Below are 22,662 nucleotides of genomic sequence, written 5' to 3' on the forward strand. Positions count from 1 at the left end.
CTCCCCGACCATCTCCTCCCCGGCATCATCCTCCCCGCTCAGTGAGTTTTCCTCTTCTGTGATGATGCTCTACGAGTTGTTTCTGGAGTATTGCTCTATGATGATGCAGTTGAACTAAAATTGAGCTCATTATCTCAGCACAATAGCATTTAGGCCTGAGTGGTTGCTCTGGACATGTGTGTTGGTGATACATTTTGAGTTATTTTTGGAGTGTTGCTCTGTGATGATATAGTTGAACTGAAATTGGGCTCAGATATAGGCTTGTGATGATGCTACTGTCAGTTTTGTTTTTGATATATGCTACTATCAGTTTTGTCTTGGCTAAGTATGTTTAGTTCTGGGCCCTCTGTTTGATCACAGCAGCATTGTCCAGACACTCTTTTGAATTTTGTCCAGGCTCTGTTTGCTAGTTGAGAACTTAGGTAATAGCTCAATTAATGATGAGTTCAACATAACAATTAGGGGGTAGGACATTTAATGTCTTGGGGCCAATTGTTATACATAGTTTGAAAAAAAATTTGTATATGTTTCATGCCTACTGTCAGATCTTTGAGCAATTTCATATATGTTTCTTATGTTGTTTCCATGTCATGTGTAAAGAATATACTAAACTTGATTTTTGCTCTGAGTAGTATGGTTGCGAGCACTATATTACTCGATGATGAATTGTTGATCTGAGATTGGGCATGTCATACTAAGTACAATAGTTTCGGCCTGATTACTCTTTAGGTTTTAGTTGGCTTTGGCAGCTCCTGGAGATGAACTGGTAGTGTTCACTTGTTGTGTGTCTACGCACCTAGAAATCATGTTGAGTTCATTCTCCCGTGAGCTTCCATGATGTTTTATCTCTAGAGAGCTATGTTCAGGTTTTGGACACTAGTTGAGAACTTAGATGCATGCCTAGTCAATGATATGTCTATGTAACAGCTAGGGAGCAAGAACTCTGAGTCCTGGGGCCAGCTGTAGTGTTCTGAGAGTAATTCATTTGCAATATCAACCTACTGTTCAATCATTGTTCTAGACATTAGCCTTGATTCATTTTCTTTCCTCTATTGAAAACAGAATATACTACACTTGATTTTCATGGGGCAGAAGAAGACTGTCACCCCTGAGAAACCAAAAGCACATAGGACGCTAGCACTAGAGGGCCCCCCGATAGAAGATGGGGCGGATAGGAGCCCAAGCCCGCACCCAGCATCCTCCTCCGGCAGCAGCGAAAGCTAGTATCATAGCCTGAGCCCTGACCCGTCACCAAATCGGGAAAGCTGAAGTCTAGCAAGTGACGAAGAATACAATCCCATCGAAGAGGTATTGATGCGAGCGAGTCAATACATTTTATACTTGTTGAATGGAGTAATGTTCTTTGTTTATGTCAACTCCACTTTTTTCTCTCTAGATGGCGGTAGCGTAGTCTCCAAGCCAGACAGCTGGTTGTGTTGCACAAGCTCGAAAGCCAAGGACACAAACACAATGGCCGACGGACAAGGTTACCATCTCGGGAATCGATGCTGGCAGCCTGCCTACAGATGAAAAGGCCCAGAATAGATTCCAGAGGGTCGCAGGGATCATTGCTCGGGAGAGGGTGCCGATAACGACTAAGTTCCATGACCTTAGTGATGAAGCAAAGAGGGACTAGTTCAATAATATCATCATGGAGTATCTGGAGTACCCTGGAAATATGAGCGAGCGTCAAAAGAACGTCACGGTCAATGCAGCAATGAAAGTGATCACAAAACTTCACCGAAGCTATAAGAGCAAGCTTGTGAATCGCTACTTAGCAAAAGGGGTGGCACCCTTCGAGAGCTACAAGCACTTGAAACCGGAAGATTGGGATGCTTTTGTGCAGACAAAGAGCTCAGAGTAGTTGAAGAAGGAGAGTGAGAAGAAGAAGCAGCTTTGGGCTAAGAACAAGCATGACCACAAAACTGGCGCAGCCGAGTACGCTCGGAAAAGGGCAAAATGGTAGGCAGAGGACGAGAAATTAGCTAGAGAAGGCAGCGAGAATCCTTGAAATCAATTCCCAAGACAATCACGGTCATATTTGCGTGCAAGTGGTGAGCTGTCCAATAGTGGGGAAATCACATTCGAAAACTGCAATACCCAGGCAGTCGCAGAAATAGTCAAAGAAAAGGCAGCCGAAGCTAGCCAAGGTTCTTTCACCGGGGTAAAGGAACATGATGTTCTCACAGCGGCACTGGGAAATCCGGAGCACCCAGGTCGAGTGTGAGGTGTATCAAGTTCCCAGGGTTGGAAATACGACTTTGCCAAAGACATTGGGATGTACAAGAAGAGGAAGATGTCGGGTGCAGTGGACATGGATGCATTAACACAGAACATCACCCAGAAGGTTTACTCAAGCATCATGGGGCAACTTTCAACAAAGGGAATACAGATTTCCATGCCACAGGATTTTAGCCCCGGAGCTGCAGGGAAGAGTAGTTGCGCCTCTAGGGAGGTCGAGCAACAAGTAGCTATTACCAAGACTGAGCTGGATACAATTGACCTGCTAGAAGGGCCCATGCCCAGGGCCCGTGCCCTGCAGCCTTGTAATCAGGTCTGGTGGGTATCACATCGAGGTTGCAAGGGGCCAAGTGCTTCCAGGCGTCCGTATCTTACATACGGTCCCGATACGTGCATGCTATGCCATGGTTACGGTGGATACGATACATAACAATGCCACCGATCACGTGTTGGAGGTCCCCCCAATGAGGAAGTCATAACTCTCGGTGAAGCTCTTCATCAAAGGATCCAGTGGAAGAGGGGGCGACATCGTGGTCTCCAGTGCATCCCAGTCTGGACGAGCTCCAAGTGCACCACCGTCGCGCCGCTCACTTCCTGAGAAGGCAGCTTCACTGCCTTCTCCTCCTCCAGAGAAGACGACTTCACCACATTCTCCTCTACATCCAGCAACTTTGATTCCAGACCCAATACCGTCTCCCCCAAAGAGCCTAAAAAAAGAAGAAGGAAAAGGAGGTCGAGAAGAAAGGCTCTAAAAAGCCCTTGCCAGAGATATCGAAGGCCATTGTACCAGCGAAGTTGAAATCCATTATACCGGTGAAGAAGTCCACATACATTGCACCAGTGTGGACTCAGGCCAACACGAAATTCAAATATGGAAAGCCCTTGATGACGGTAGATGAGCTAGCAAGGGCGAGAAAAGCATGTATCGACTTGCATAATTACTACGTACAGACTTGTAGAGATAGCAATGATCAATCCATAGTCGTATAGTACAAACGAAGACACTTCTTAAGTGATCAAGACGGCTACTTCATTGTGGGTTTCAATAACTTATATGACCTCTTCAACCTTGATGGCCTGGACATATCATTATTACAGGTCTTCACATTGTAAGTCCCTTAATACAGGATATTCATTAATTAATACCATTAAGTTTTGAATCTAACCGTGTTCTTATCTGTAGACACTTGATGAAAGAAACAATGAAGAACAAGGATCCCGTCGCATTTCTTGACCCTGAGGCCATTACAATATCGGTCATCCAACTTCATCTTGACTACTCTGTGAATCATGTGGCCAAGGCAATGCAATAATACTCAAAAGTGAAGTACCTGATAGGCGCCCACAACACCGGTGGCCATAAGATCTTACTTAATATTTGCCTCGAATGGGACTTGGTGTTCTACGTCGACTTGTCAAGACCAATATCTACAAAAGGCAAACTTAGATCGCGTGATTACAGCGTTGTCAACTCCTCTACACGTAAGTTCTGTAAGTCTTAGTTCACATATTAAACTTCTCTAACATTCAAAGACTCCATAATCGATCCCTTTTTATGCAGGGCTTTTAACAAGTACCATCGAGCTCAACCTGACTACGACGCGAAAGCCGGTCGCAGGCTGACACATAAGACCAGGTACGCTGTACCAAATATTCTCTGTTGCCATTTTTTCCTTTTCGTCTAACAGTAAAGTTTCTTTTCAGCAGTGCCACTAACAACCACTGGGTAACACCTGTGGATTCTATGCTGCGTGGAACATGCTCCTCATGCTCCGAGCAAAGAATATCAAATCCCCTGATGTAAGTTCAATACAAGATTGTTCGTAACTAATTTTGGTAATTAGTTTAGTTCCATGATAACATGACGTTGGTTACGGGTTAACTTATGAAGAAATACAAGTGTATGGTTCTTAACGCGGATGCACTCCAGGATATTCCACGACAAATCACTGAGTTCATAGTGTCTAAAGTCATCAGCCTACAGGGCGAGTTCTACTATAGAAGCCCTAGGTTGTGAAGTCTTATGTAATTATAAGTTGATCGAAACTTTGAAACATTTGTGATTCTGTAATAAATTCATTTGAACTTTGTAATATTTGTAATTCTGTGATGAAGTGAGTTCTTATACAAGTGTGTTTGTCGATATATATTTGGATGTGTTGCTATTGTTTGCAGGGAGAAGACGGCTGCCAAATCCTGGCTACGTTCTAGGATGCAGTCAGGAAATAGCTCATTCATATGGGGCAAGAGACACATAAGTGATGGATAAATTGTCTACCCGTCACTTATGTATTTCCATAAGTGACAGGTAATCTAGTTACTCGTCACTTATTAGACGATATAAGTGATGGGTGAAGAAGTGATGGATAAACTGCCTACCTATCACTTATGTATTTTCATAAATGACGGGTAACTAGGTTACCCGTTACTTATTAGACGATATAAGTGATGGGTGAAGAGGTTATCCGTCACCTATATGTTTCTCCCCAGTACATAGGTGAAAATTATAAGTGACGGGTTAAGAGGTCACCCGTCACCTATATGTTTCTCCCTAGCATATGGGAGATATTCATAGGTGACGGGTACGGACAGTTACTAATGATGAACAAAAGTGACGGATAATAACTGGTATCTGTCACCAATGACTCATCAATAACACATTCAAAGTGACGATTACTATATCCATCACCTATGACTGTTATCACCCGCTATTCATATCTGTTTTTCAGTAGTGAGTAAACAAAATTATGTAGGAAGACGTACTAATTTGCTTGGACGAATAAAAATTTAAAGTTCAAAACACATAGTTGTGTTTCAGTAAGGTGGGTCCCCTTGTTATTCATTACCATACACACGTCATGCATAGTTCCGAAACATATGAATGCTCGTTAAGATCTTTTGCATGGAGTCCAAACTTACTTTAGTCTACTATCTAAGCCTTTGAGCTGCTGCCGCATATAGCAAACCAACCACCTTCCATGTGCATAATAGGGGTGTAGAAAAAAGAGGCATGCAACATATACTATCATACAACACACACAAAATACTTTGTTTTGTTAAGCAGGGGCTGAATTGGCAAGCTCGATGATGGCTGGCGACCACTGCATATAGATCCTCGATCGCTCCTAATAGCTCATTGAACTAGGGGGGCTCTCCGTGGCGGCGTCGAGCTGGGAGAGAGCGGCCTCGATCATCTTCTTCATTTGGGTACCATCTATTTGATCTACCTGAAAAATAGGAGATTTAGTAGTACAACATTACCTAGTCAGCATGCGTTGATGCTGAAGTTTTTTTTTCAAAATAACAATCGAGTTGATACCAAAGTCAACCACCCACATATCGTATGTTCATATTCTACGCATTTTCAACTAACCATACGCTAATCATATAAATTTATATGTAAGAAAAAAGAGTTAAGAGAACATTAACTTACGTCATAAATGATAGAACGGAATTTTTTGCTGGCCTAACGACTCGAGCACGTGCAAACTGTGCTCCACATAGAACAGAAAACAATCACGACATGTGAAAAAGAAGTTGTGGTGGTAGTAGTACTGGAATGAAAAGATCGATGAGCCGCGTGGAGCACGTGGCGGTCGTTTTCCATTCGTCCCCCACTACAAGGGCGTCCTCTGCTCCCGTTTCTCTCTACTCAATTCTGCATGTGAAGCACGTGCGGATTCGAGTTGATTAATAAGCACGTGATTAGGCAGCGACAATGCAGATCTGATTAGCTCCCCCAAAAGAATCACGATGATTGGCGCCATGTGATGACGAGTGACGTGGCGTTCGTCCACCTAGGAACAGGACGACGATTTTTTGACCCGATCTCTCTTCCTAAACGAATAAAGGAAAGCGGTAGTAACTATTTTTTTATTTGTATATATCATCCTTACGTAGAGTTTATGTTAATATTTTTTTATGTTCTAATTTTATTGAATGTCTTTGAAGAGACAAAACGAGAGTGATTATAATGAAAAAAGAAATTACCTTTTATCATAGTTGTGAGTCACGAGGTATGACTTCACCTATTAGAATATTAGTGTTTATGATTTGGGAAAAATGCAAACACCCCTCAAAGTTACTTGATTTTGACTTCCTCTAAAATTGTTTTGTTGCAAAAACCCCCAAAAGTTTCACTTTATTGAAAAAAAACCCCCAAAAATTCAAAAAACTAAAAAATCACAACAAAATTCTAAAAAACTAGAGATAATTCTAAGACCTTCTATAAGATTTGTTTTCAAAAATAATATCCTTTGCATCATATTTCATGTAGAGGAAGTTTGGAAAAAAATATGCAGCTCGTTTATTAACTCATGTTATTTTAACTTTATCATGTCTACCATTATTTTTTCTAAAAAAAATTGTTTAAGTAAACTAATAAAAGTTGTTTCACTACTTTTGGATGTTATGGATTAGTTATGAATTAATCTATCTACAACACATTTACTCAATCCTGCATGTTACAATAACTATTTCAATATTTCATGTATTTTTAGGAGACAGAGGATCATGTAAGAAAACTAAAAAAAATTATTTCATGATTTTTAGATTAGTAAATAATTAACTATGCATTTAACTCAAATTAATAAATGAGCTGAATGTTTTTCTTTTTTTTCAAACTTACTCTCCATGAAATATGATGCAAAGGATATTATTTTTCAAAATAAATTTCACAAAAGGTCTTAGAATTGTCTCTAGTTTTTTTAGAATGTTTTGTGATTTTTTTAAAAAAAATTGAATTTTTGAGGGTGTTTTTCAACTAAACCAAATCTTAGGGTTTTTTTCAACAAAACAATTTTTGGGGGAAAAGTCAAAATCCAAGTGATTTTTGAGGGTTTGCATTTTTCCATATGATTTTTACACACATGTGAATATTTTTAATAGTTTTATTTATATGTGTATGATAAATTTATAGTTTTATTTTTATGCGTGTGATAAATACGCACGGGTGGATGTACGAGTGTGGTGTAAGTGCGTAACGGTGTGCACGAATGTGGGACAATGAAGAAAAAAAAGCTTACGCCTGTGACGTCAGCGCGTCCCCATGTCATCTCAATAATTTGAGAACGCCCAAGGAGAAAACAGCGCAATCCAATTGAACTGTGCGGCCGACACAGACGTTGCCGCTGCCGGTGGCAACGAAGGACCACGACGTACCTCGACGAAGACGGTGTGCATGAGGCACCCGGCGACGGACGTGATGTTGGCGGTGATGACCTTGAGCCGGAGCTCCTCGAGCGCGCGGCACACCCGGGCCATGGCGTCGCGGCGCTTGCTGCACGTAACGCTCACAACCAGCACGCGGTCGCCCACGTCCGACACGCGTAGCTCGAGCACCTCCACCGGCGGGGACGCGCCGCTGGTGATGGACGGCACGGACTGCGCCCGCTTCATCTTCTTCCCCCGCTCGGCCTGCAGGAGGAGGCCCTCGCTGTAGTAGTGCTCCTCCGCGCCGCCCGCCAAACCGGAGGCGGCCTCGAGGGCGCGCACCTCCTGGAGCATCTGCCGCTCCTCGGCTTTCAGCTGCTCGATGTACTCGATCGCGTCCTTGATGATTGACGCCTTGTCCATCTGCAGCCAGAACGTCATCGTCAGACCAAGCTCTTGGATCAATCTTTCCGGCGATTGGAAATGCCGGCGGCCTGAGCGAGCTCACGCACCTTGGTTATGTTGGGCACGACGCTGCGGAGCGCGTAGAGCTTCTCGTTGAGCTTGCGGCGACGGTCGCGCTCCATGAGGATGTTCTTGTTCGCCCCTGCCGCGCCCCCGGCCCCCGTGTCAACCGCGACCACCTCGCTCCTCCCCGCCCGCGCCGACGACGAGTGCGACCCGTCCGGCGAGTTGGAGTCGTAGTAAGACGTGGCGTCCTCGCACGCGCCGCCGCTGCCCACGTACATGCTGCAACAACAATGGCACGGACACACCGGTTAGTCATCAGTCTCCGCAGCAATGGCGCGCGACTGAGCTCGGTTGATCGGCTGCGCGGCGCGGCGTACCTGCCGACGAGCTCCTCGCACTCGAGGTAGCGCTGCGTCTCCCAGTAGTACTCGAAGCTGTCGCCCATCTCCGGGTCCATGCCTCCTTCTCTTCCTCCTCTGCTTCCCCTGCCTCAGATCTGCGGGACTGTGCAGCTCTCGAGCCTCTATATAGGCTCCGGCGCGTGAGAATGTCGGGTGGGGCCTCCCGATCCGCGTAAGGACCAGGCGGAAAGGAAACGTGCGGGAACTCGAGCGCCCCGTGGGTCCGCCCTGGCAGCCGCACGGACAGCAGTCGATCCCCATCGCGAGGAAAACGTGCGTGATTAGTAGGGTAATTTAATGTCAACTCATCTACTGCTTTGATCGCTTAATCAATCGATCAATTTTTAATTGCTCATATACCGAAATATTCTCCTAGTGAAAACTTTTTTTTTGCGAGTGCATCTCAAAAAATGAAAATATTTGCAAGTGTTCTCGTTTGGTCACGGACGTGTGTGGATGGCATTCCTGTGGCCACGTTGTTGTGATGGATATTTTTCTTCTATGAACTTGTTTTGGGATAGACCGCGGAGGGAGAGAACACCACACCAAACAAAACAAGACCAGAATCAATCAAGCACAATGGCTGAACCACCTTGGAGGCTCCAAGGGTTATTCATATGTGCATCATCGGTGGTTTTGTCACCGGCTGTGGCTGTAGTTGTAGCTGTGGCTATGATCATCATCAAAAGTTCTTTTGAGATACGTTTGATTCCCGTGATAGTTTTATTGGAGTCAACATTTGTTTTCGTGCAATCTCTATCATATATGTTAGAAAGAGAGTGGTAGCACTTCGGCTGGTATTGCTTGGTCATTAATCTCGCATTTATTAAAAAAGATAAGAGATGGATGCATTTATGTCTATCGTTAGACATTGGATAGCCATTTACATCGACGAGTGTAGTGTCAAATTAGTTTCAACCTCGATTCTCACAGTAAATAAGAATATTTGGTGTTTTTTGGTGCTTTGATAAAATGCAAGCAGATTTGTCGCCCAGTAAAACTGTTTCCAAAGCTATCTCATCTTTCCTCAGGTCCCAGTCGCAGAATTTCATCGTCACAAACATACCTGTCGTGCCTGTTGACAAGGGCGAGACACACTAGAGTGCTCAGGCGTCTTCATGAAGACGGGAAGGTTTGGTGAGAGAGCAAGCTACCGAAATTCCAATTGGGCTTTGGGTCGTGTGTTGCGTGCGTGCGTGAATCCGGCCTGCCTGCCGTGGTCCTCAAATTAAAGTAGGGCAGTCTTGGAGGGAGAAGACAAGCTGAAATTAGACTCCCATTTTTCTTGCTTGTTCTCCACTCCGCCTTCCTCTGATAGTCTTACTGCCGATGAACAATTCAATTGGGAACCAATATAGATTCCTAGAGACCAAATCATGCTGTTGTTCTGTTGAGATTTCCTTCGCGTGATCACGGATACAACAAATTGGTATCAGAGATGGGTTGTTGCTACTGCAACTCAAAATCCTCTCAGTTTCGATCTGTAAAATTCCAAGGGGAAGATTGCGGCCGTTGTAAATCTGTTAGCCAGGTTGGATCAACTTGGAGCAGAGTTCAGTATGGTGCTTTAGGTCATTTCTAACAGATACTTTAAAAATTTATCCTATATAATACTATTACAGATTCCCCTAACACTATTATAGTATCCTCTATTTTTTCCATCTTCAATAAATACTCTATTTCCTATCTTCCATTACTCTCTCCTTCCTTCGAGCCCACATGTCAGTCTCTAGCTACAGTGATATAGCATCCTTCGTCCACCGCAAATTTGTAGCCATTTCTTTACGTCTGCAATCCTATAAAAGCTAAAAACGACATCGTTGGAGTGCTTTGCAGAGCCTCTCGATCGGCATCCGTCTCGGCACAGTACTTTGCGGCCATGAAAACGCTTCGGTTGGAGCCAACAAGTCCGGCGACGGAGCAGCGACTGCTACAAGCGGTGACGAAGTTGACGACGAAGCTTGACGAACTGGATAAGAAAGTTGATACGCAAGGAGCTGCATTGGAGACTGTTCCAGCCAAGGTAGATCTGTTGATGACTCAGTTTGGTCCAACAAGAATAGATCCAGGTGGCTCGACTCCTGAAGCCCGGATCCACCTCATCACTGACGAACACAACACACATCGACGCTGGCCTGGCCGGAGTGAGCCCAGATGGATTTCCACCAGTACCACATCCATCAAAGCAAGTGAATCATACATCTCATCACTCTTCCAATTATCTTCCTGAGATGAATGTTCCGGAGATCGATCGGTCGGGTAGTGATGCTAACTCGAGAAGACCTTGGATGCTCAAGACGGATTTTCCAAAATCTGATGGTTCTGATGTCAAGATTTGGTTGCGACACTTATTTTCTGACGTACTAAATTCCTGCTGCTTTTTCTGTTTCTGCTGCATGGTTGCACATGATGGATAATGCTGTACATTGGTGTCAGTCATACAAACACACCGTAGGGACTAATTAATTTTTTAATGTCAACTCATCAGCTTTGCTCGCTTAATCAATTAATTTTCAATTGCTCCCGCTCACGTGAGATGTTATCTTCTCCTGTTGGTCGCATATACCTAAATATTCTCCATGTCAAAACTACAAAAAATATTGCGAGTGCATCTCAAAAAATGAAAATATTTGCAAGTGGTCTCGTTTGGTCACGGACGTGTGTGGATGGCGTTCCTGTCGCCATGACGCCATGTTGTTGTGATGGATATTTTTCTTCTTTGATTTGTTTTGGGATAGACTATGGAGGGGGGGGGGGGGGGGGGGGAACACCACACCAATCAAAACAAGACCTTGATCAATCAAGCACAATGGGTGGACCACCCTGCAGGCTGGAATGGTTATTCATGTGTGTCATATGTGGTTTTGACCGGCTGTGGCTGTGGTCACTATGGTGAGTCCTTTTGGTGTGCGTTTTATTTCATTTTGTTCCGTGCAATCTCTATCTTATATGTGGGAAAGAAAGTGGTAGCGTTTTGGTTAGTATTGTTAGGTCGCTAATCTCGCATTTATTAAAAAAGAAAAAAGGCGGGTGTGTTTATGTTGATCACTAGACATTGGATAACCTTTTACATGGATGAGTGTAGTGTCAAATTAGTTTCAACCTTCATTCTTAAAATAAACAAGAATAAATTGATGTTTTTTTTGGCGCTTTGATCAAATGCAAGCAGGTTTGTCGCCCAGTAAAACCATTTCTTAAACTATCTCATTTTTTCTCAGGTAGGAATCCCAGAATTTCTCCCCGACACAAACAAGTTGAGCCACCTAAATTATAAGGTCGTGCTGGCTGTTTTTTAATTATCATGTTACTTGTTAGAAACCCGGTCGAATATCTAACTATAAAATATATACACATAAAGAGTATATCATATACGGACAGGGTATATACAACATATATTAAGAAGCTTTAGATATCACGGAACTGAATTAGCGGTACCTGATACACCGAAATCAAGGAAGTACATATCAGGAAGGTTTCGATTAGTTACCTAACTCGATACGATTAGTATTCGAAACAGATTTATTTACTTGGACGTCAAAGAAGATAACTCTCTATCGATCACAGCTGGATAAGAGTCGGTACCTCACCACTATATAAGGCGAAAAGGTTTAGGGGTGGGGGGGGGGAGAGAAAAAAAGGAGGAGACAACTTGAGGAAAGCATCAAGACCCTAGCAGAGAAGATATTCGGCGACTTTAGCTTTAAGTTAGATCATATCTGATATACTCCCTGTAATAGATTTAGTCACATTGCTTGTACTCGAGATCATCAATATACGACAGCAACACCCCCACAGGACGTAGGGTATTACTCCAATCGGAGGCCCGAATCTGTATACATCAATTGTCTCATCTCGTGATTAATCCCTGCACTCGAAGCTACCCAGTCAATTTACGGACACATTGTAAGGAACTAATCTTCAATAGTTGGCGCGCCAGGTAGGGGCGTTCTTCTGTTTTGCAGGATTAATCATGTATCGGGCTCACGTTTACATCGGATTCTCCGACAACGACTTCTATGACCACTTCGAGTCAACGGTGGACAGCTTTGAGTCCCCTCTCGTCGGCTCGGAGATCACCTTCGGAACCATGGTTTTCCATTGAGACGGCCAATGGATGTGTACCGTGAGGTGGGACATCTTGAGTGGGATCCCGCGGAGCCTAATGTTCTCCACTGCATGGACACCGACAATGACGAGTGTGGCAACGGTGATTCTAACACCAACCAGAGTAGCCGAATATATTGACTCGTGTATATGGCTAGAAGCAACGACCCCCCATCAGCTGATCTAATGACAGTAAATCCAGAGGCCGTAGTCGACCATGGCACGGAAATTCCCAAAGATCCGGCGATAGCTGTCGTCACCAACAGTACCGGCGCTGAGATACCACCAGAAACATCCGCAGCTGGAGCCTTGCATGCACCCGACACGACCCTTCACTGACGGACCATGGGAGAACAGATGCCTCCTGGCCTCTCCCGGCAACTTCCAGTGGGTACGCCTCTGCCCGTGACGACTCATAACTCAAGGGAGAAGCTCCCTCCGAACAGTCACCATGAAGCCTCCAAGCCTTGGTAACGACATATTCAATACTCCGAATGCTAACATACAAGGAGCGCATCTGATCCTTCGATCCTTTCCAGAGTTAGATCCGGCGAATCCGCTAACTCCTATGGTCAATCAAGTCAAGACCCTACTTGATGCAGCTCAGATCCAAGTTGCTCCAGCAAATAATCCCAGCAATTCCAGGCCCCCCAGTCAGTATGGTCCCGACTCGAGGAGCCATGAGCGGGAACACTCTCGAGTAGGGGAATCTCAGACGGGAAGCTCAGGTAGTTGAGCCCGAACACGAGAATGTGGGCCAAATTGTAGCTGCCCTATTCATAGGCGCGGAAATCAGGAAGACCTGAGGAATCGTATTCATCGCAATCAGCATAATCTACGGACGGTGATCGAAAACCATCGTGAAGATTATTGCCGCTACTATGACCGCAGATCTACATGACGGGATGGTTGACATGACTCCCCTGCTCGAAGAGGCAGGCCTACAGTCCCCCACCACCTCCTCCTGATGAGTTCAACGGAGGCTGCGAAGCTTTTGTACACGAACTTCAGTCAATTCGGTGTCCCGAGAATTACAAAGCGGGCCCGATCCAAAAATATGACAGGAAAATCAATCTCAATGAGTAGTTGCAGATCTACACCACTGTTATTCAAGCAGCCGGTGGTGACAATCGAGTAATGGCCAATTACTTGTTAACCGCCCTTGATGGACCCGCAAGGTCCTGGTTGCTAAACTTGCTGCCCAACTCGAATAGTTTCTGGGCAGAACTTAAGGCTCGGTTCATAGCCGATTTCCGAGGCACATTCAAGCGCTCAGGAACGGAGAACGATCTCCACCAACTACACCAAGGCGACAATGAATCACTTTGAGACTTTATCTGCCGGTTCAGTGACAAGCGTAACACGATCCCGGACATCTCCGATGAGTCGGTAACCATCGCCTTCAAACAAGGTGTTCAGGACACAGATTTATGTGGAAAGATGGTTACTCGGAAGATCCGTACGGTCAAAGAGCTTTTTGAGTTAGCCAACAAGTGCGCAAAATGAGCAGAAGCGCAGGTGCGTGCTAAAAACCTTCAATCTAGCAAGGACAAACCTGAGTCCTCGAAGAGTGGAGGAAAGAAGACCAAACCCGGTAACAAGCGCAAGGGTCCCGATACGACTATAGTTGCGGTCGACAGGAACAAATCGCGCAACACTGGAGACAACAAAGGCTTGAGTCGAGGTGGCTGAAAGTGGTGTCCCATCCATCGGAGCAACCAGCATGACTTCGACGAGTGCTATGTGTTCAAGAAGAAGCTTGATGAAAAGATCAAGGCGAACGCTGAGCGTGGTAATAACCAGGCTATGTAAAACGTTGAGGGTAGCAAGCCCAATTCCATGAGGCAGACCACAGCATGGCGCACATCTTCGGAGGATCTGCCACATACGAGTCCAGAAGTTAGTACAAGACGGTCGAGCAAGAAGTCAACTTGGCCCCAACTGGGCCCTCTCGGTATCTCAGGTGGTCGGAACATTCGATCACTTTTGGTCACACTAATCATCCGGTCGGGATACCACATCCTGGTCGATACCCGGTCGTGGTTTAGCCAACCATACTCAACATCAAAGTTTCCAGAACTTTAGTCAATGGTGGTAGTTCACTCAAGCTCATTTTCTCCAAAACCTTGGACAAGATGGGAATTCAGAGATCAGAGCTTAAAACAGGAGTCGAGTCTTTCCACGGCATAACTCCCAACTCATCGACCATGCCTCTTGGTCGGATCGAGTTGTCGGTCACGTTTGGCAAACCCGACAATTTCCTCACAGAAAAGCTGACCTTTGATGTCGTGGACTTCGAGATGGCATACAATGTGATTCTAGGCCGCCTAATGCTGGACAAGTTCATGGTGGTGGTTCACTATGCTTACCAAATGCTCAAGATTCTGGGTCCTAAGGGGGCCATTATAGTTAAAGGGGATCAGCGTGCAGCGGTCAAATGCGATAAGCAAAGCCTGGATATGGTCGAATACTTCGGTCAAGTGGCTATCACCCCAAGGACGCAAATTCTAAGCGTCAAAGGCACCAAGGTGTCGTCGAGGCGAAAAACTCCAGGCTCGTCAGTCTTGCTAGCACTTCTGAGTCCAACGACGCCAAAGGCAAGATCAACGACAGCGTCAACAATAAGAAGACCGGTGGTTGCGTTAAGGTAGTGCCCCTCAACCTATCTGAACCATCCAAGACGGTTAAGATTGGGGCCAATCTTGACCCCAAATAGGAACTCGAGCTCGTCACCTTCCTCCAGGCAAACCAAGACGTGTTCGTATGGCAACCGTCCGATATACCCGGGGTTCCCAGGGAGGTGATCGAGCACTGACTAGCTGTTAAACCTGGTGCCAAACCTGTGGTGCAGAAGCAGCAAAGATTTGTGGAAGATAGGAAGTGGGCCATCCAAGAGGTGGTCGATAAACTCCTAAAGGCGGGCTTCAAACGAGAAGTGCGTCATGCTACGTGTCTCACGAATCCTGTCCCTGTCAAGAAGGCGAATGGCAGATCGAGAATGTGCGTCGACTTCACCGACCTCAACAAAGCTTGCCCCAAGGATCCTTTTCCCCTCCCGCGCATCGACCAGATCGTCGACTCTACGACAGACTGCGAATTGCTATGTTTTCTAGATGCCTATTCAGGGTATCACCAAATTAGCATGTGATTAGAGGATGAGGAGAAAACAACTTTTACTACTCCCTTTTGGTGTATTTTATTATGTAAAGATGCCTTTAGCTTAAAAAATGCTGGTGCTACGTATCAAAGGTGTATTCAAAACTGTCTAAAACCCCAAATCGGGCACAATGTAGAAGCATACGTCGATGATGTTGTAGTCAAGTCAGGAACCAGAAACGCATTGGTTGATGATCTCGCGGAAATATTTGACAACCTCAGGAAGTATCACATGATGCTCAACCCCGAAAAGTGCACGTTTGGTGTGCCATCTATCAAGCTTCTCGGCTTCCTAGTGTCAAGTCGCGGCATTGAGGCCAACCCGTGCAAAATTGAGGCTTTCAACCAAATCGGTCACCTCAAACACTGAAGGAGGTTCAGAAACTGACAGGTTGCATCGCTGCTCTTAGTCGGTTCATTTATAGGATGGGTGAGCGAGGAATGCCTTCTTCAGGTTGTTGAAGAAACAAGATCGATTCGAGTTGATTGAGAAAGCAGAACATGCCTTCCAGGACTTAAAAAGGTACTTATCTTCCCCATTGATTCTTACACCACCTAACGAGAAAGAGGAGCTCTTTTTGTATATTGCAGCTACCCCACAAGTTGTAAGCACGGTACTGGCGGTCGAATAGGAATGCCCCGAGAAAAAGGCCACGGTCTAGAAACATGTTTATTACGTGAGCGAGGTTCTATACGATGCTAAGCTATACCCGCAAGTACAGAAGCTGATATATGTAGTCTTGATATCTTCCTGAAAATTATGGCACTACTTTGAAGTGCACAGGATCATGGTCATAACAACGTATCCGCTGAAGGATGTAATACACAATCGGGAAGCTACTGGACGAATCGTGCAATGGGCGGTAGAACTAAATAAGTTCGACGTAATCTACGCACCACGCACAAGCGTGAAATCCAGAGTGTTAGCAGATTTCATCACCGAATGGACAAGCGTTGAGGAAAAAAGGCCAAACATGGTCGAAGATCATTGGACGCTCTTTTTTGATGGATTGCTCACGCTCTAGGGCTCGGGGGCTGGCATTGTGCTCAAATCTCCAACGGGCGACGAACTCAGGTACGTTGTTTAGTTAGACTTTAAAGCCTCTAATAATGTTACAGAATATGAAGGACTGGTAAACGGGCTCCACATAGTTGCATCGCTTGGGATTAAACGACTTCTTGTGAAACGGGACTCACAGCTAGTCGTAAACCAAGTTCAAAAGGAGTACAAGTGCTTGGACGATAATATGGTGGCTTACTTACTTGAGGTACGAAAGCTCAAGCAAAAGTTCAAAGGGCTAGAAGTGATGCATATCAGAAGGAGTGATAACTCTAGTGCGGGTGAACTTGCTAAACTCGCTTCTTCTCGAGCACTGGTACCCATAGGGGTCTTTGTTGAGAAAGTCCTTAAGCCATCTGTTCCGACAGTTCGGTGAACAGATGTTGCCCAACCCGACCAGCAGTCTGGTCAAGTTAGCGAGGCATAACCCGTAGACACGGATGCTGCACTACTCGAACGCAACCCGATTTAGATGACTTCGTACCAAGCCTGTCTTGAGGGTTGAGACATCCCTGATGATGATGCGTCTATAGAGAAAATTACTCATAAATCCAAGCTCTACATTTTGGTAGACGGCAAGCTCTACCAAAAGGGGAGTAATGGAATCTTGATGAAGTGCATCACTCAGGAAGAGGACAATAAAATATTGCTTGATATCCATGGAGGCACGTTTGGTAATCATGCATCTTCTCGCACCTTGGTCGGAAAAATTCCGCCAGAGATTCTATTGGCCGATTGCCCTCCTGGATGCTTTCGAGCGGGTTAAAAAGTGCGAAAGCTGCCAATTATTCAGAAAGCAGACCACTCGACTAGCCCAAGCTCTGCAAACAATCCCTCTTTCTTGGCCTTTCTCCGTCTGGGGCTTGGATATCCTGTGACCGTTCCCAAGGGCCCAAGGTGGTTACAAGTTCCTATTCGTGGCTATCGATATGTTCACCAAGTGGATAGAGGCCAAACCTGTAGGAAAAATAGCCACAGAAGAGGCCAAGAAGTTCATGAGGAGCATAATTACTCGATTCAGCATTCCACATCGGATAAGTATGAATAACGGTAGCTAGTTTAGAACTGGAACCTTTATTGCGTTCTGTGAAGAATTTGGCATTAAGACTTGTTTCACCTCAGTAGCTCACCCGCAGAGTAATGGTCAAGTTAAGCATGCTAGTGGTATAGTCTTGCAGGGTATCAAAACTCAGGTCTTTGACAGGCTAAAAACTTACTCGAAACGCTGGGTACAAGAGCTTCCCTCGGTACTATGGGCCACCGGTGAAACTCCTTTCTTCTTGGTTTATAGAGCGAAAGTGGTGCTCCCGACTGAGATGCAATTCGGATCACCTTTAGTGGAAAGTACTCTGAAGAAGGGTAGGAGCACTTACGAGCGGATGACATAAATTTACTCAAGGAGTACCGAGATCGAGCGTCTATTTGAGCAGCTAAGTATCAGCAGTTGTTGCGTAGATATCAAAGCCAGAAAATTTAACCCAGGCAACTCACTACTGGGGACCTCGTCCTACGGAAGGTGTAGAAAAAGGCCCAGCACCACAAGTTATCGCCTAAGTGGGAAGGACCTTACATAGTAGTCAAAATCACTCGACCTGGGTTGGTACGGCTATCTACTCCAAATGGCGAGATATTCGAGCACTCGTGGAACATGGATCAACTTTGAAAGTTTTAGAAAAGGTAGGTTACAGGTAAGTCGATTACATTTGATTCGGTTGGCTGCTCAATTACATAGTTTTTCTTTTTCACTCTAATCCGTGTGGCTAGTGCAAAATTGAAAGAAAGGATCAGCTTAGATCTTTCAAAAAACCCTTATTTGCCCTTGAACGTGTCGAGGAACCTTTTATACTCCTCCCTCTGGCGGTAGCTGATCATTCCAGGGATCGGCCGCCGACCAGCATAAGGACCAGAGAAAGTGGCCGAGGCGAAGACCCTGCTAGAGCTGCTGGCCAGCATCAGTGATGCCGAGAGGTCTTCTGCATGGTGCGAAGTAGATCTGGCGATTCTCGACGGAGAAGACGACCATGCCTCCTTAGCCGGTGATGACCTGAAGGCTCCACCGCTGAAGACCTCGATGGCGGCTTGGTCGATGATCCGGTCGAGATCACCACCATCCTCAATCCTCCGCCGTGCGGAGCGCTGCGCCGTCTGGCTTGAAGCATAGGTCTTGATGTAGTGGCGAATGTGCTGAATGAGGGGACGACAATTATCTGCGCTGGGCTCTTCTTCCCTCTCTTTCTTAGGCCTACCACTCGAGTCCTCATCGTCGGAGGAAACGATGATGATTTTAGTAGGGACCATGGCGAGAGGCCTAGGGAAAAGGACTTCTGGTATTAGTTCACGAGGTGGAGATGGAGTGGAGGCTATGGCTTCAAGCTCTACAAATCCTAGAAGGCAATGGGTAAAGAAAACAAAGGGGGCGATGTGAAGGACAGATGGCTTCGAGTCCCCTCTATTTATAGCGGGTGGAACGGGTCTTACTGTATAAACATAGTCATCAAGATCCGAAACGATGGCGTCGCCTCAGGCATGTAGCGCGTTCGGCGAAGTCGAGATGTCATGATGGCATTATGGCTTGTCTCATCTTTGCAAAGAGGGATGGGAAGTCATTATGATGCGTCAAATCAAGATTGCGGTGAAAATGAGCACAAACGGGAGTGGGTTTTTAATGCCCACCTACCCGGCGGTTCGAGTTCACTCGATATTCACATCGCAGTTAAAACAATAATGCTCTGGGGCTTGCACTCTCAAGTATTTAGTCGAGGATGGTGTTGATGCATATGCTCTACTCTCTGTCGTGATTGGCACATCAAACAGAGAGTGAGGGGCTACATCGCATACCTTAGATGCTAGAACTTTACTCTTTGTTCGACTACATTATCGATCAATGGTACATGTATGTCCTTTTTTACTCTCCGATTGAGTAATTTCTTCCTCGGCCATAGAGTCGGGGGCTACATCATAATACCATATTTTCTGTTATATGTTTTTTGTAAAATTTTATCTGGCTCTGCGTCGATCACATTAAATAGAACCAACAGAGACATGTGTTGGGTTGATGATGGACAATTATACCTCAGGAGGCATAATGACATAGAGATTGTTAGACATCTCACGTCTAATGGCCAAAAGGGTTCTGAAGTCCTAGTCTGCCTCGCGCGTGCTCTCTATCGAGTTCATGTTTATGTGCTGATTGAATGCGCAAGTTGATAAAAGTTCGCAGAAAATCCGATATGCTCTAAGCTCTATATTAGTCTTTTTCCTTACTATTACGGTCTTCTCGAGTACTCGAGGGCCGCGCATCTAATAGCTTATCTAGTTAAAATTTCAGGTTGACATATGCATAATCGTATGGTCTTGAGAACGATGACAACATGTATCTATCAGTTTTTGTATCTACTTATGCTAATCCTATTTCATTGACAAGGAAATAGCAAATAAAAGCATAATAGACTGACAAAGTATAGCATCGTTGCGGGCATTCTCAAATCATAAAATATATCTTATATGTGCCAGAACAGGTTGGACCATCAGTCTGAGGGACTCTTCTCACTATCATCATTAGGCAAACTAAGCCTCAAAGACTCGACAAAGGCTGGAACTACCGGCTGGACACTTTCGACTAGTTTTGTGGCTTCCTCGCTAGTACAATTGAGCCCGATTGCCACCAATGAGGTATCGAACGGGGGGTTATATCCCTTGAGAATACCTAGCAATGTGGCAGCACTTGCAGAGACTGCTTGTGACATGAGGTCGATGGTCTACTCTTTTAGCTCTTGAAGAGCCAGAACAGTAGCATCCCTTTTAGTCATCAACAGAGTAAGGGAATGGAAGGCAGTATCATATGAGACATGAAAAATATTAGTAATGACTCCATTATATTCTTCAGAAATCCTAACAAGAAGCCTATTACTCGACTAAGGAAAAAGTTTCGATGATATCCATTTACAAGAACGCCACTTGAAATTTCCTTCAAGGGACTTTATGGTTCTGGACACTCCGTCGTAGGAGACTTCAAGCGCATTATAATCATCTCGGTCATAAGCTAAGTCCATCCGGCAGAAGCTCAGAATTCGGTTAGGATTGGTAATCCCGGGTACTGGAGAGACGGCTTCAGACGTTAGGCCCAGCAGGATTGTTCTTTTTTTCGACCAGGGACAGCTTCCCATTCTAGTGGCTCCCATATGTTATCAACAAATGTGTGAAGGGAAATTGGCGTTAGTGCGTTGTGCTCGGCTAGATCATCAATCTGCTCTCCAACTTTTAAGAAAAATGCATAAGTGTCAACCAGAAGCAGTCGAGAACCTCTCAGACCAGGTTGCTAGATCTCAAACTCAGGGGTCGATTGTTCAAATGATGCCACCGCGCCTGGTGGATCTCCTGAAGCCATTCTATCCAAGAAATCCACAATACGCCACTAAAACTTGCTACTGGAAACTCAGAACCATCGCAGTGGCCCGTCAACAAGATATACGTGCACTCCCTCTGTTATATGAAGGTGAAAGCAAGGCATCCTCGAGATAACAATGATGAACAATTTCCCGTTCCTCCGCACTGCGCATCCTTCTAGACTAACCCAGAATATGTTATACGAAAGTGGAGGAAGGTCAGAAAACCATCCTGTTACCGGGTTGATCACCCTACCTTTGACTTGATGCCCTCGTTCGATGACAATTAGGAGCCCGTCCGAAGCCCCGATTATCTCCCAGCAGTCGTTGGCCAGGCCTCGGAAATGAAGGTCAATAACTGCTTCACTCCCTAGATGATGCACCTCCACCAAGCCGTCCTCATGTATGAACGGCCCTTTCAAAATCCATGGAGAAAATTCCGTCGTTCTTTGCACTTCTCGCCACGTGATGCAGACACATCAAAAGAAGGCGAAATCCTCTGGATGAACCAGCTTGTTGGAGATGATGTCAAGCACTCCCAAGGGAAGAGCTGCCCAATCAAAAGTCTCCGCCATGAGAATTAAAGGGAAAAGATGAAGTTCTCCGAGTAGAACGCGAACAATGGTGGACGAGATCGAAGGGCAGGGTTGCAATGGAGGTCACGAGAGTAGGACGATAGAGTTTTCTACTCAGATAAATAGGCCCTGCCTCAAGGTATGACACGGAAGTCGTTTCCACTTCGAAAAGGGAAAATTTACCGTCTCTTCGACAACCACACCTGTTTTTTTACCATACTTCGACAGGCGTGAAAAGCGGTATGATGATGACGTGCGAATCTTTGCACGCCCTTCTGCCTGCATTAAATGCGCCTACACCTGTCGTTTCAAATTTTGAAAGGTTTTTTAACTCTACTCGGAGTTAGGTGTTCATCAATTGAGTTCTTTAGTCTTTTCCTTCAAGTCTCGAGTGTGGTTAGCCGCAGAGCGTTCGGCCCAACTGAGCTTCCACTCGATACTCGAGGAAGGACCCGCCTATGCTCAATTCTTTCGACTATGAGACCGACCCACTTTACGTGATCAAGCTTAAACTTGGCGGTACTCGAGTGGGCGCTTATGGAAACCTTTCCTCCTTAGTAGAGTTAGGGAACTACTGTCAAATATCGAACTATGTGATATATGCACATAAGGAGTATATCATATACGGACAGAGTATGTAAAATATATATTAATAAGCTTTATATATCACGGAACCGAATCAGCGGTACCTGATACATCTGGAATCAAGGAAAGTACATATCAGGAAGGTTTCGATTGGTTACCTAACTCGATACGATTAGTACTCAAAACAGATTTATCTGCTTTGACATTAAGGAAGACAACTCCTTATCGATCACTGCTGGATAGGAGTCGGTACCTCACCCCTATATAAAGCGAAAAGGCTGGGGGGAAAGAAAAAAAGGAGGAGAGAACTCGAGGAAAGCATCAAGACCCTAGCAGAGAAGATATTCGGCGACTTTAGCTTTAAGTTAGATCAGATCTGATATACTCTCCGTAATAGATTTAGCTATATTGCTTATACTTAAGATCATCAATATACGGCAGTAACACCCCCACAGGACATAGGATATTACTCCAATCGAAGACCTAAACCTGTATACATCGATTATCTCATCTCATGATTAATTCTTGCACTT

The 22,662-nt window shown here is 45.1% G+C and overlaps 1 protein-coding gene across 2 annotated transcripts; it reads right to left on the reverse strand.

The window, feature by feature from the left end:
* Positions 1-5,025: 5,025 nt before the first annotated feature.
* On the reverse strand, positions 5,026-8,399 carry LOC133888565 (transcription factor BHLH6-like). Of its 2 annotated transcripts, none has more exons than XM_062328856.1 (4): positions 8,241-8,399; positions 7,905-8,142; positions 7,402-7,815; positions 5,026-5,468 (listed from the first exon to the last, which is right to left on the reverse strand). In XM_062328856.1, exons 1-4 carry the CDS (start codon positions 8,318-8,320, stop codon positions 5,367-5,369), a joined length of 834 nt encoding a protein of 277 aa, XP_062184840.1. In that variant the 5' UTR covers positions 8,321-8,399; the 3' UTR covers positions 5,026-5,366. The 2 variants fall into 2 exon arrangements, with proteins under 2 accessions (XP_062184840.1, XP_062184839.1); XM_062328855.1 differs by lacking the exon at positions 5,026-5,468 and adding an exon at positions 5,508-6,078.
* Between the last annotated feature and the right edge of the window lie 14,263 nt (positions 8,400-22,662).

This window comes from Phragmites australis, chromosome 13, assembly GCF_958298935.1.
Source record: "Phragmites australis chromosome 13, lpPhrAust1.1, whole genome shotgun sequence".
In the NCBI taxonomy this organism is placed as follows: Eukaryota; Viridiplantae; Streptophyta; class Magnoliopsida; order Poales; family Poaceae; genus Phragmites; species Phragmites australis.